Source organism: Pyrus communis, chromosome 12 (assembly GCF_963583255.1).
Source record: "Pyrus communis chromosome 12, drPyrComm1.1, whole genome shotgun sequence".
Lineage (NCBI taxonomy): Eukaryota > Viridiplantae > Streptophyta > Magnoliopsida > Rosales > Rosaceae > Pyrus > Pyrus communis.
Window position 1 is genome coordinate 22,112,167 of NC_084814.1, and position 15,794 is coordinate 22,127,960.

General features: G+C 34.4%; 1 protein-coding gene across 3 annotated transcripts; it reads right to left on the reverse strand.

Annotated features, from left to right (window-relative positions):
• Positions 1-3,484: 3,484 nt before the first annotated feature.
• On the reverse strand, positions 3,485-8,207 carry LOC137710394 (peroxisomal membrane protein PEX14-like). 3 transcript variants are annotated; one of them, XM_068449398.1, is made up of 14 exons: positions 8,064-8,207; positions 7,892-7,923; positions 7,292-7,530; positions 7,168-7,207; positions 6,874-7,070; positions 6,531-6,720; positions 6,301-6,390; positions 6,071-6,141; positions 5,918-5,960; positions 5,753-5,820; positions 5,167-5,211; positions 4,991-5,059; positions 3,966-4,519; positions 3,485-3,809 (listed from the first exon to the last, which is right to left on the reverse strand). In XM_068449398.1, the coding sequence occupies exons 2-13, from the start codon at positions 7,914-7,916 to the stop codon at positions 4,004-4,006; spliced, it is 1,593 nt and encodes a 530-aa protein (XP_068305499.1). In that variant the 5' UTR covers positions 7,917-7,923; positions 8,064-8,207; the 3' UTR covers positions 3,485-3,809; positions 3,966-4,003. The 3 variants fall into 3 exon arrangements, with proteins under 3 accessions (XP_068305499.1, XP_068305498.1, XP_068305497.1); XM_068449397.1 differs by having other exon boundaries at positions 6,874-7,067; positions 7,292-7,533; XM_068449396.1 differs by having other exon boundaries at positions 7,292-7,533.
• Positions 8,208-15,794: the final 7,587 nt, after the last annotated feature.

Here is a 15,794-nt window from a genome sequence, read left to right on the forward strand (position 1 = left end):
ATGGGTTTTCTAGTAAAATAGTAAATTGGGTTTCTTTCTTTCCTTCTAAATTATTTTGCTTTACCATTTTTAGTAAAAAAAAATATTAAATAAATAATCAAAACATGGGAAGTGAGGTGTGGGGTCTGATGAATAAGGACGAAAGTGTAGCAACGGATTCAGATTCTTCTGGTGGACTGACGAACAGTAAATTTGATGCTTCGTTTAGCATACGACGCCGTTTAGGTGTTAGCAGATTATTATTGTCTGAGACATGGTGATGGAGACTCGGGAGATTATGCCGCTCATAACATTTGATGATATTCCTTTATAATCCATCCAAAACATTTCATCTGAAAAGGGAATTGATATTGTCTTGTATATGAAATGGAAGGCTTACAAATCTCTCCAGGTTTCTACATGATATTGTTAATATGTTAAATGCTGGAAACACGATCTATTTGATTTTTACATGACATTGTTAATTTGAAGAGCTTTTACATTGTGTTGAAAATTCGGTCTAGTATTCAACGCTCTAAAAAAATCTCTCCGTTAATTTGTTAGGTGTTTATATTATCATTAATAATTAATGCCCATGTTACAGACACAACAAACAATTAACTTGAAAGTTTAAATTTTTTTGAATACCAACTAGACCATTTAATTTAATTTAGTGGCATTCAATCCGAAAATTATTAAAGAAAATTCCGAGTTCAAATATCATAAAGGATGTGTCAAGACACATATTGTTTTACTTCTTGCACGTTCTCTTAATTTACAACCGCTCGAATCGAATGAATCAAAAAAAATGATAAGAATTTACAAAAAAATATGTGAAAAGTAAAAAATAATACGTAGATAGCACACTCATATCGTAAATGTACGTTGCCCGTCTCGAAAGATAACTGAAGAAGAGGATCTTGCCTCATTTTTTTATTCCGTAATTATTTATCATTTTATCCATGTATGATTTCTCTACTAGGTAAAATTGATAAACAAGAGAAATTGTATAGTGTAGGGCCAGTCCAAATTTCAAAGGGTAGACAGAGATGCTGACTTGATCCCATTTTTTTCTTTATTTTTCTTGTTTGTTTTCTTGTGTTTTTTTTTTTTTTTTTTGGTCGATTCTTTTATTTTCATGTCAGGCCAAAGGATTAAGGTACCTGATGCATTGAGGTTGAAGTAGATCCCTAATCACAAGAAGTTAAACAAGTTAGAAAGTGCTTCTTGAATCCACCACCCACCATAACATGTTATAATAGTCATTATATTAATGATGGGAGTAGTCATTGGAGTTTCAAAAATATAAATGTGCATTTCAAATTTTTTATATTTAGATTAAAAAAAAAAGATTATTATAAAGAGTACATATTTAAATTCAGTTTTAGTGATATGAAATGAAGTTCTTAATATACCTCTAAATTTAACGGGGAAATAGATCGCATTAGTTGAAAGGGTTAGTGGTACAACACATTGTTAAGCTCGACAACTTAAGAAAGTAATGAGAGTTCAAGGACTAATCTTAAACGATGAGTAAAATTTAGGGACTATTGTTATAATTAAACCAAGGATAAATGAAGATTGGAGAAATGATTGTAATAGAGATGTGGAAGAAATATACAATATAAAATCCAAAAATTGAAATACATTTTAAGATTGTTTCACTTTTTTGTTTCATGCCTGCTTCATCCCTCATTTCTCTCATATACCTTCCATTTGTTTGTAGCACTAAAAGTAAAAGCTAAAATCTTAAACCGAAGGATATATTTGATAATACTCTTTAGCTTTTAATTTTCACTTTTTATGTTAAAAATAAAATAAAAATACAAGGTAGAAAACGAAGATAAACAAGGATAAAAGAAATGACGGTGGCCTGAAAGTGGGAAAGTGGAGAAAACTAGTAGGTTTTCTTTTCTAGTTTTCATTTCTCCCTCTCACACACCCGTTTGACATCTCACAAATCATTCTTTATTCTTGACGATCAGATTAAATAAATCACAAAAATAAACAACAACTAAGATTAAACAGAAGTATGTGAGAGGTTATAAAAGATGTTTGTTTTTCATTTCCCTTCATCTATAAACACACTCCTCCTCTCTTTGCAATAAAAATATAAAACTTAAATCCAAAACAATTCTTTAAACCCGAAATGATTATCAAACGAGTCTACACTGTTTTTCGTTTTTAGGTACAGTTGAAATTAAAACCAAATTAACTTCCTTGTTAGAACAGCTCACAAAGTTGGTAACCAGCATAAAAAAAAAAAAAGCTAGACCCACCCAAAAGGCATGAAGACAAAAATTAATAAATAAATTTATCAATAAGAGATGGACGGCCAGAAGTGTCCAGCTTTACAAACCCACTTCAGGTTTTATATTGAAAACTTACTGTATATGTGACCAAAACGCGCGTTTCACAAGCAACCTTATAGGATGATAATTCTCTCTCCTTCTAAACTTTACAATGATTTTCAACTAGGCTGCCGACGGTGTGAATTCTGCACCAGGGCAAGAATAAATACTGTGTCAATACAATAACACACAACTGCTTATACGCGTATTTCTTCACGAAGCGGATTTATACAAGAAATTATGAGTAGTATCTAGGGTCAAGTTGCCCAATGTAGAGGTGAACATGGTATGGTTCAGTTCGGTGGGACTAGAACCAAAACCAAAATTGAAATTTTGTTTGGTACGGTTCGGTTTTACCAAATTCATACTGAACAGATCGGTGCAGGTTCAATTTCGATTCAATTCAGTATGTGGTTCGATTTGGGGTAAACATACAGGCCCATTACAATTTTTTGGGTCATGGCCTATTTTGCATTTTGTTTTCAAATTTTCAACCTGAAGTTTTTGGTCCAAAACAATGTTTTAGCCTTTTAGGCATGCAATTCAATCAATTTCTTTTCTCTTTTTTTTTTTTTTGGACCAACTCAAATCTTCTTCATTTTCATGCGAGTAAAATACATTTTTCAAACAAGTTTAAGCCTAATGAAATGGGCATCTCATATACTATGCCTAATTTTTTATTTTTTTTATTAAATAAACAATATTATCTACACTAAAGGGAAGTATTTGAGTTTAGCCTCACAATAGGCTAGTAATAATATGATTCAAATTCGCATTGGACAAAAATCGAACCTAAGACCTCTCACTTACAAGTGAAAAGGAATATTGTTAGACCATAGTATTAAGTGGCATACTACGCTCGATTGTATAAACAAGGAAATTAAGAAAAAGGAAATATAACATAAAAAGCAAACAAACAAAAAAAAACCAATGGAAAAATAGATAGGTGATAAAACGCTCGACTACTTTATTCTACCGGTAATTATTCTTAAGTACATCAGAACCAATTTTTTTTAAAAACGCAACAATACCAAACTGACCCTAAGTCCAACAAAATATTTGGTGGTTGCATATTTCAAGGCACATTAATCCCTTTGTAAGATTGATACAAAGATTCGGCTTGAGCAGGTTGGACAGAGACAGAAAGATGCGAATAAACACCAACAATGCAAATAACATTAAGACTGCGAACTGATTCAGCGTTCGGCTATTTTTTATATAATAAGTTGATAACAACCACCATAAAAAGCCCAAGAAGCATCAAGAGAAAATTCAATAAACAAATTTATCAGACCACGATAGCCTAAAATAGCTTTTGGAAAAGCACTTTAGGATTCAGCCTTTGGGCAACTTATTTTATATGTCAAGTTGTCAACATCTTCTTCTACTATCTCAACTCATCCATGCATATTTTTACTTCTGTAACTCTGAGGTCAACTTTTGAATGATTTTCAGGTAGGTGTCCCAAGGTGAAGAAATCTGCACCGAGAATGCAGTGTCAATATAACATTAAACGAAATGAAAAAAATGGCTTCCTGAATCCCGATGTTCAAAAACAGAAACATACGTGTATTCCTTGTGCAAATATATTAACTTAAGAAGCGTACATGACAGACGTAGATATACGAGTAGTACCTGAGATTAAGGTATTCAATGAGATGAGCTCAAGACTACTAATAGCTGACTTCCTCTTCTTGTATCTCAGTTGTTGAGCCCAGCGGTGAGCTTCCATTGATTTGCTCCAGTGCACCTCCAGATTCAGCTATCTTTGTTATCCTCTGCAACTCATCGGTCCCTTGCGATGGGCCATCGGTCACTTCTGATGGATGTGCAAAGGGCAGATCGTTACCCAGCTGTTCTTTCTGCACTGGTGGTTTTGGCCGTCGGATGGCTTCAGCTGCTGCTGCCATTGCAACTGGGGGTGGCTGGGGAGGAACCCATGTACGCTGAACTGGCTGAACTGGTTGCTCTCTAGTTCGTATGCCATAAGACCCTCCATTGACTTCATTTTCTATCTCAGTAATTCTGGGATTTTTCCGCTGCTGCTGCTGCCACCGCGACACTGTACTGTCACCGTTTGACAGATAATTGAGCCCATTGTCCTGAATGCTGGAATTCAAACCTTCACTGCTTACTTGAGACTGAAGTACTTGGCTCGAGTTGTTTTGGACCTGACCAACTTCCCAAGGCTACCCCAGAAAACACAAAGTAAAAAAATCATCTCCAAGTATCAAAGCATGAAAACTGAATATTATTTACACTTAGTCAAACTTTTGAATACAGTCAAATAAATCTCTCTTTAATTTCATGTAGCTTACAAGTAACTCTGGTAACATTCCAAGATAATCTTTACGAATATGATAAAACGAAACCATTTTCCTTTCTTCCAGAATCCTGATTTTGAAGGACACGTTTCTTAAATGGTCCAACAAAGTTTACAAATCTGGAGTGAATCCAATTCGAATCCTCTTTTAACCCACCGGAAACCAAAAATTGGTAGCCCAATTTCAAGTAACTGGCTTCAGAGGAAGAAACTATTATTTTCTATAGCTAAAATGATTTAATGCACTCAATGAGTCTACATTAGTCCATAACCCATTACTGTTTCCTTTTACTGAACGAAGAAAGAGGAGAAGGTGAAAAACTCTCGAAAGTAATACCTTAGCTCTAGGTGCCAAGCGAGGATTTGATAGTTGCTGATTAGGGTTGGGGGGTGAATCATCAATGTCCTGCATATAATCCAGAATGACAAAGAATTAGCATTTAATTATTAAAAAAAAAAAAAAAAAAAAAAAAAAAAACCAATTTTAATAAGAAAAAGGTTGAAAGAATTTACTTTGACATTAGGAGGTTTCTCCCCTCTTTGTACCATGGCCATGATCTGCATTATAATAAAAGTTAAAAATGCGGTCAAGAAGTCAAATACATGATAAATACTCTGGGGCCAGAGACCTACAATCTGCAAACTCAATTTGCAGTTGGAACGATAAAGACTACCAGACAAGCAACAGGTTAAAAAATTTCAAAGTGGCCTGAAACATAATTTTCAACCTCGTCAACTTATAATCTTTTAGACCTCCTGAATCATGCATGATTCATCCATTCTAACCTTAGATTTGGCTACTCTTAATAACAAATTCACGAAAGTTAAAGAGTAAGCTGACAGCCCCTGGGAAATCCCATAAACCAGCTCTTCGAATCTACTGTCGCTGGATGACAGTCCAAACACAAGTTGAGAGAGAAACATAATAGTATTGCTAGATTATTTAATCACATCGAGTTTATATGTTCTCAGAACTCCTTCAAACATTATATGGGTTTTAAGGATAAAAGAGAAGCTCTAAATAATAGACCCATGTACTACACACCATTTCTTATGATAACATTTCCAAGCAATGGAAAGGCCATATAAAATTACTTACGTCCATATAAGACTTTGGGTGAGGTGCAGCAGATGGTTCCATAGATGCAGCAGCAGAGGAAGATTGCACTGGACAGAGAAAATTGAAACAATATGAAGCAGAAATCAATATACATTAGAAAGATTAAACAATCAGAAATTTGACAATTGATTAGAAAATAATAACCTGAGCGCACGTCATACTCTGCCTTGCCATTCACATATTGTTGCTGTAAAACAGATACATGATAACAGATTTTTAGAATAGATCTGGATATCATATTTCTATAGCGTTCCAATATCAATAAGAATTTCAAATTTATGCCTACTGTCAGATGACCTTTGAATTTGTGATAGCGATGCGATTGTCTTCATGATCGACAAGAGAGTTTCTTGAGGCTTTTGTTTCTCCTGATGGTTAGGGCGAAAGATGGCATAATCAAATAATCATCATCAGATTCCAATGTACAAACAAGAAGTTTCTGGTTGCAAACAAATGAGATGTAACTGTTCTTTCGGCAGAACTATCAATTATAGCCACTTGATTAAACAATAAAGTATTCCCAGTACCTTCCAATTTCCGTATGGAATTGCTCATTGACTTCATTTCTTGCACTTGCACATCTAACAAACTCATGAGTTCCACGAAGTGTTTCCTCTCTGGCCCAAGTATAAACCAGGGTGCAGCAATCATGAAAAGGTAATACTCATCAGTATAAGAAACAACAATGATAACAAAATATAAATTCAATCAAGACAGATAGGTTACGATGGTTGGTGAAAGAAGATCACAATCCCACCTTCGGTCTTAGAATTCAGCATTTCCTGGATTACTTTTGCCACATCTGATGCTGCAGCTGCAGCTGTTTTAGCAGCTGCCGCAGCTTCTTCTGCTGAACTTGGTTTCATATCAACTTTGTTTTCAACGTCATTCTCATCTTCCAATACAACCTTGCGTATCCAAGCCTTCAATCTAGGAATAAGAGATTTCTAAAACAGGGAACATGTTATTAGACAGCAATCAAGTTGGAACTATAGAGTGACAGAAGTCCTATGGTAAACTGGGTCAAGAAGCATAAAAAAGCAATAAACATGAAGGACAAAATTAACATGTCATGATTGTAGAAGATTGAGTACAAATACCTTAATTAATACAGCTGTTCCACAACCAGAGAGTGTTAGGAATCCTATGGCAAAAACGGCATCAAACCAGCGAAATCTATACCCAGATAATGCACCCACATGGGAAATGACTTTAGCGGGAGCAGTGGGTGAAGGCTGTAAAGCTTGAGTTGTATTTTGTGCCTGAACATTTGACGATGTCTTCACCTGTCCATCTGCTACAAAAAAGCATATACAAGCAAACTTATTTAAACAGTAGACAACTTGACAAACTCAGTTCAAAACCAAAATACCAGGTTTTTGTGACGGCGTTACCTTGATTTCCAGTAGTTGCCTGCGTACCTGAAGGTGGGTCCTGAAATTTGCAAACAAACAATGTCAAACACTTAAAACAATGACAATTAACAATTAGCTTGAACACCAAGAATCAATCACTAACAGGCACACGCCGAAACGCTTCGTCAATCTCTTCTTTTGTGAGACCCTTCTTCTCGAGAAAAGACCGTCTATAAACAACAGGAGAGCCCCTAACTTTCGGGTGTGAAAGGAATTTCACAGCATTTTGCACTTGTTCCTCCCTCATTGGTTCGGAATTCACAAACACCGACGGTGTAGAACTTTGCTTAGCAGGCTCAGCCCCAGCATCTTGCTGACCCTCAATTGTGGGTTGAGCAAGCCCTGCTGCTCAAGTTAATAACCGCAATTATAATTTTCACATAAATTGGACTAAAGCTAATTTTGCAAGAAGTGTGATTTTTTTCATAGACCATCAATTTATTCAATTAATCAAACAATAATCATAAAAACCAATCCCCAGGTTTTTATTCAATCAATTCCACCAGGAACTAAATTTCCCTAAGCAAATTATTCAGTAAAATAACAAAAATTTACATAACCAATAGAAAATTCAAATTGTTCATTCAATTTCCAATTGCATAACTTCCTCAGCAACTATACGAACAATAAACAAGAAAATTAAAGTAAAAAAGACACAAATTTGAGAAAATAAGAGAGAGAGAGAGAGGGAGAGAAATGGCACCTGGGTTCTTCTCTTTGTCCTCCATCCTCCAACTGAATCACTCAGCACAGAGAGGAAAAAAAAAAGTACCAGAAACAGTGAAAAAAAAATGGATAAATAATCAACAAAAACTGAATAAAAAGCTTGCAATTAACAATTAAAATTGTGAGATTTTGATCAAGAAACAACTTACAGGAGACGATGGAAATAGTGATGTCAGCGGAGAGCTAAGGTGGGCTTTTGCTCGTCCCAAAGCAGCTTGCTTTTATGAATTATTGTTTTTCGGAAGGAAAGAGAAAAAGTCTGAAACTTTGCGAGGGGCGATTTGCTGATGCAGATAATTCTGTTTTTACTATCGGCTGCGGTGCCTTGTGGGAGTATGGGCTTTTTTGGGCTTTGGATTATGAGCTGAATTTATTTGGACCCGTGATGGGAAAGAAGAGCTAAAGAAACTCTTGGCCCAAGCCCAAAGGCCCATAGCAAGCATTCTCGTCCTTTATTAATTCTTTCTCCTCGCTTTCTTCGAACTCATATCCAAAGATTTCCTGTAAGAGGATGGTACGATGGTTTATTACAGGTTTTGGGGAATATGAATAGGATAAGCATATGGATGAGCCGGAACATGGATAGCGTAGTGTTTCGAGCTGGCGAGAGTACGAGCAGGGCCGTTCTGAGACTGTTGAGGTTCGGGGCGACTTCAAAAATGTGCCCTAACTTCATATAAGAAAAATTATTTGTTTTCACATGTAAGATTTCGATAAAGTTATAATTAGAAAAGCACTTCGAACTCAATAATTTAGACATAAAAAACTAATTTATTTTGTAATGAGAGAAGGGAACCAAAAAACCTCGGGCTTACAAGTAGATAGATGATGAGTTTTTTTTTTTTTTTTCTTCTATCTGAACTTTTAAAGTGTTTTTATACAACTCATGATGTGTTTTTTCTTATTTACTAACCTTGTCAAGATGGGACTAAAAAAATAATCATATTTTCGAATATTTAGTTGATATATATAGGCAGTGAATGAGACATGCATCCATTATTTCTTGAAGGCTAATGCTAGGGATACAGAATTTTTAAACCAAATTTTGTGAATTGCATGATGCTAGGGATACCTAACATGCATCCTTTATTACTTAAATGTTGATTAACGTGTTTATTTCTTATTAGTGACACGTCATATGTGTTGCAAATTTGGTCTATGCATTACTCTTTGTTGAAGGTTAGACTTGAATTGGAATGAATGTCTAAAAATTGCAACCCACACAACTACTAGCTAGCAATTAAAAAGAAATTAACAACCAAACAGAAAATGGTAAAAATTGAAAAGAATAAAAAAAAGCACATAGCATTTCAAACTTAAGAACTTTCGTTAATTTTAAACAACAAAAACTATTACTTCTGATTAAAAATTTCTTGATCATTTAACCAAACTTTAAAAAGTTTATACGCTTACGAAAATAAATTCTAAAATTTAAAAATTTATACTCTTATGAAAAGAAATTAATAAAAATGGAAAATAAAAAAACACACATTATTTTTTGAATTTGAGACCTCCTTGTTAATTTTAAACATCATAAACTACCACTTCTAGTTAAACTTCTTAATCATTTGACCAAATTTTATAAATTTATACCCTTATAAAAAGAAATTCGTAAAAATTAGAAAGTCAATAAACATATAGCGATTTGAACCTAGGACATCCTTATTAATTTTAAACAACATAAACCATTAGTTCTAGTTAAACTTCTTAGTCATTTAACCAAATTTTATACATTTATATTATGAAATTATATATGAATATAACACCCAAAATAATTTTGGTGCCCCCGATTTTTTTGGGCCCCGGATGGTCGCCCAGCCCGCATTGGGCCTGGGCAGGCCATGCGTACGAGATTACTGATCAAAGACTCTTCAATTGAGATGGGCTGAAGACCTGCTAAGGAATGGGTCGGATTTATCCCAACGAGAGCAAGAGTAAAATAATTAGGTCACGCTTGGTATTGTGTTTTGTTTTTTTTTTCTTTTCACCAAAACTTCTTTACCTCAAAGTTAAGCAATAAAAAGTGTTTAGAAAAAATAAAACATCTTGCTTATCATAAGAGTAATAGTTTCCTGATTACAACTTTAAAAAACAACATGTAGATTGTGTTTTTAAAAGCTACTGTAATAAAAAACTGAATTGAGTCTTTAATAAATATTTTGAATTCTTGTAATACCCTCATTAATTTTTTTAAATGACATTATTTGCCTTATTTTAGACACATTTTGTCCACCTCACTACATACCCTGACTACAACCATAATTGCCAAAGTTGTTACCGCCACCATTATTGTCACCACAACTACGACCACAATTGCCATCATCGTCGAAATATTTTATTATATTTTAATATTATTTATGTTGTTTGATCGTAACTAAGTACCAAATTTTACGAAACCTAACATGATAAGAAAGAGATAAAAATAGGACCGCGTTTTGTCAATGACTATTGAATGAAAGACTTGTATCGATCCATGCGTAGCTTTGTGGTGAGAGGGGCACATTCATTACTTTTTCTTAATAGAACCAAAAAAAAAAAGGACAAATGCTTGAAACTTGAAAGGACATGTCACATAATCCAAATGTACATGGACATCTTGAAGCTAGAGTCTTCGTTTGCATCATGGGGCATGTCACACACGCATGTTGTAATGCCACTAAACATCTGACCAAAAACCATCTCTCTTTCGAAACCTATACCACGAGTTACTTATCAATTAATAATCAACCAATTCTAAGTTTCACAAACAAGTGTGAAACTTATCAATTAAGAGCAATTAAGAGCCAACCAATTCTAAGTGATAATACGAACTTACGATTTAATTGTAATGTAATCTGTTTATTTGACTGTTAAGTGATGACATAATAAATATAAACCCACATTTATTTTTTATGTTGTGGAACTTTGCAAAGGGGGTTTAACGGTGGCTTAGGATTTTTACCACCTATAAAAGTAAGGATAAAAACACTTAAATACTTGTAAGAGTACAAGGTAACTGTAGTATAGTTGGCTCTAATAAGATCGTTCTCCATAGGGATTGAATGAATAACTTCTGTAAATACCAAATCTTAATTAATTATTTGAAAACAAAGTTTGGAAGAGGTTGATTTTATTACCCAAAATATTAAAAACGAATTTAATTAAAAATAATTAAATAAATTGGCAAAGTAAAGGAAACAAACGAAAATAGTTTTGAAAATCAATTTGAGCACTAGGGTTCTGCCATCACCTTAACAATCTTACACAGTTATTCGAATCACTTATGAATTACCCATGTATATTTTGAAGGTTAGGTTTTCCTAAAGTATATCCTACTTGGAAGCTCCAACATAGAACATATATTTAACATGCAATCCATCCACAGTGTCCAGATCGAATGTGAACATGCAAGACTCATTAAGTTTTGTAAAAGCCTTTTGAAAAAACCATGCAACCCTTAAGATGTGTCCTCTATCCTAAGAAATTACACATACTAACCATAAGAAACCTTAGTCAATTCCAAGGATAGCCTCCGCCAAAATTGCATCAAACTACTTTTTTAAATATCTTAATGGTGGCCAATCATTAAGACAAATAGATGGTTTTAACTGGTGATTAACAATTCAAAACTTGCATTCGTAATATCATAAGTAAATTGAAAATAAACTACATATTCTTGCTAAGGCTCGTGGCCTCGCCCTATCAAACGAAATTAGTTACGAACAATCATAAAACAAAATAATATTAAAAACATGGATAGAAAACACCTTGAAAATAAACTTGAATCGTCAAAAGCTCTCTAAACTAAGCTCTCCAAAGTAGTGCCTTCTCTCTAAAGTAATGCGTTCGTCTCCCTAATGGCTAAAAAACCTTATTTATACTACTAGAAAATAAAACCTACCTATAAAAGGTATTAGATAAAACTAGGAAACATAATAAAATAATAAACTAGCAAATAAAAGGTTTCCTATTTAAATTGAAATTCGAACTTCATAGAAGATCCATCTTTTGACCAACGACATCAACTCCGATTTGGTCCCAAAAGGTCTATTTTTAAAGCTTGAGACATCCCTAACAAATCCTCAGAAGTAATCTTCCTCAAAATATGCCATCTTGACATTCAAAATACCCAAAACATCCAAAAACGTTAATATGGGAAAGCTGCGCGCTGGGCTTTTATTTCATTGCCACAGCCAAACACCTTGGTAGAAAAATCTAAAACTTTGATACAAATAAATCTACAGACTCACGAACATCTTGCAATTGAAATTACTCCAAAATTCATCCATTTGACTACGTATTACCCCAGAGGACGTCAAAAGTCCTACATTAAGATTATAAATCAAAGTATCAAAATTCTCATAAAATAACTAATAAATTATAACTAAGAATAGGGTAAAATATATAGTATAATATCGACTCATCAGTGGTTCGCTTGCTACGGATTGTAGTCAAACCGAGGAGAGAGAGAAAAAAGAAGGTGGTCATCGGTATTAATAGGAGGGTGGGGATGGTGTTTATCGACAATTGCTATGAGGAAGGAGTTGGGGAAGGAGGACATCGGAAGAGAGGGGAAGGGGCACGAGGGGGATGGTGCTTAATTATTTGTACTTATCCAACAAGAAAAATTGTAATTAAACCTTTTTTATTTGTTTTTTATCCACATGTGGCAAAGTTGGGATCCACGTCATTACTTAACGGTTAATTTATCAGATTTTCTTATGGATGTATGACATTGCAACTAAATCGTAAGTTTGTTTATAAGATTGCAATGTTTTAAAGATGATGTATCGGTTTGTAATTGCCCTCAAACTTGAGAGTGCCAAATATAATTTACCCTATGAAATATAACAACCCAACACCTTAAAGGTAGTTTATGAAGAAAGTTGAGGTTCCACTATAAAACCAATTGACAATATTGAGAGTAACTCAACCTCTTATAAGCTCTTGAAATGTTTTTTTTTTCCTCGATGTGAGATGGATACTCAACATAACCTGTCATATGTGCCAAATTTTCAAGCATAGCACATGGACAACATAAAAGGAGTGACGCGACGTGTGGCCGTTAAGCATCACACGAGAGACAACCTACTCTAATATTATGAAGAAAATTAAGATTATGCCATAAAACTAATTGATTTTATAATGCAACCCCAACAACTTTTTTTCAATTTATAAATGCCTCTTCATCCTAGTTTATAGATGCATATAAGAAACGAATTTGGAAAACAACAAAATACTCAAACGAAAAATTTTATTTGATCTCTGCACCAGCTTAAAAACTCCTTTAATAAAATTCCAACTTTGCCTTGAAATAAATATTTTTTTTTTTAACAATTAGAACAAGCCACCATCGTATAAAACACATTGGAGGTTTCACGTTGGCCAGCAAACCAGGGCACCCTTCCTTTGTTTCTTTTCTTGGCGTACACAATCGAAACTCCGATGAATCCGATAGGTGCTCTGCTTTCTTTCTTGTTTTTTATGCCGACTTGGATTCAATCAATCAGGCAAGAGAAAGGGATGTGTGAATTAATGTTGACGGAGACTAGAGCGGAGCCATGTTCACCTACAACGTATGATGGTTCAGATTCTTCTTGAGGTTACGAAAATGAGAAATTTTTAATTGTGACGGGAACATAAGTGGTATATCACATGTTTTAATAGAAGTAGTGATAAATTTTATTTTTTAAGTTATTAACTTTTTAGCACACATATCCCATAATTTGTATAATGACATGTGATGTACCACACCGTGTACCGGTCACATTGAAAAAGGGCAGCCTAATTTAGTATCGAATTCACCATCCACGAGATTCGAACCTAAGACCTCTCATTTCCAAATAAAGAGGAATACCATCAGAGCGTAATATTGAGTGACTTGAAAATGTCTTAAAATCTTAAAAATATTGATAAAACAAAGTATGCGATAGAATATTTCAGCTTACAAAGTTCATATATCATGCCGTTCTATTTGAAACAGCTAGTCATAGACCCAAATCGGACCAAATCTGCAAAGCTTGCCTGATTTGTGCTTTTTCATTTGGTTCATGTGATCTACATAAACAATAACCAAACCATTTCCTCCAATTTAATAGACACAACATGTGACATATAGTACATGTATAAAGTTCCACCAATTCGAATAAATAGAATACTTATGTTAAAGCTAGCCCGGTTAGGATCTAAGTGGTGAGGCAGATAGATAAATGCATTAGAATTAGATTAGGTCAAAGATCCGTTCCATGCAACTAAAAGTAAAAGAATACTTTAGTTGTACACGTACACTCTTCATGTTTCTCTTAGCTAGCAAAGTCTTTGCATGCATGATGCACTTTGTGTTGTGACTTCTGAGTCGTGACTAATTTGTAGGGGAGTACAGAGATTCGATTACAAACCCTACTCTCTTTCCCTATGTACATATTCGTTGCAGCTTTGAGAGGTTTGAAAGGCATGCAGGTACCTGATATCTCTGCATTCGTTAATCATTTGTGGCATGTGCCGATTAAACCTATTTTCCAGCGTACAATGCAGATTATGAGCAGCGTTTTTCAACTTTTAATAATGTCCTAAAAACGTGGCAATTTGGATTTATTGGACCACCCGATCATGATAAATATAAAGTAGAGACTAAGTGATGGCTTAAAGGTAACTAGCTAGTGCTTTCCTGCTTGTTCATCCACTGTTTACAATAGAGCTTTTTATGCATATGAGATTCCACGGATGATTACTTAAAAGATGCACAAGTTTATTTATACTATATATAGCCACAATACACTTCTTTTTCGACCAAGGATTTTTGTACTTATGAATTCGTACCTAAATGCCGACGCAGTTGTAGCTATTACATTGACAAAGTTATTGTTCTCTACTAGAATTTAAGTAAATCGATTATAAATGAGTACTAATTAGATTGACTTCTCATTGGTACAAAATCTCATTAAAAATGCACCGAAAGGGATATAAATCAATGGAGAAGAATCAAGAAATATTACTAAAGAAAGAAAAATTATATCCTGAAAACAAATCTTCTTTGGAGAGCAAATGCTGTAATGGACTCTTCTTTCTCAATGCCAATGATTTTGTTGTTGAAAGGGGAGTGACGTTCAAGTAGACAAATAAAGCAACTTTTTACATCATTCAAAAGAGCAATTATTTACATGTTGTGGGGCAATTCAAACCCATCCAACAGCTATTTTCCAAGAGGGGAGCTTTAGGGTTTGGGAACAAAAAATTGACAAGGTCAGAGGCTGAAAGGCAAGCCCATTTGGCCATATCACAATACCCTTCTGCTTTTCGGCTCCCTCTCTCGAAAAAGAGTTGCGGTCCTCAGTTTTTCCTCTTTGGTCATTTTAGCTGGGTAATACAGGACAAATTCCCGTAGGCCATCACAAATTTCCTATCTTTTACCTACTTTTTTACCCACCTTGATTGGGTTGCAAAATCTCAGAGAAATTAGACAACTACTATGTGTTCGATTTCAACAGTGCAATAATTTATTCGCACGTGCACAAAGGAACCAAGAGAAGTAGACGAGGCTTGCATTTTTGCTTCCTAAGATCAACTGTAATTTTTATAAAGGAGCAAAATTTTCTGAGTCACATGACATGGAAAAGTGGATATAAGTTACTCTAAGTTGAGATTCTTGCATGCAGTCGAAGATATATACCTTCATCATTATTACATTTATCACGTGGTATATCTAGATGATCGGGAGATTTTTACACATAACTGAATATGACTCTATTGTAGTCACCACGTGACCAAATATTTCCCGGATGTTCACACTCAAGGTTTCTTCTACCTATACTGGACATGTTGCATTCTTGTTGTGTTCCGCACGAATGGTATTTTTTTATAATGTAGTTAACTGCATTTTTTTTAAATGCATACAACAGATA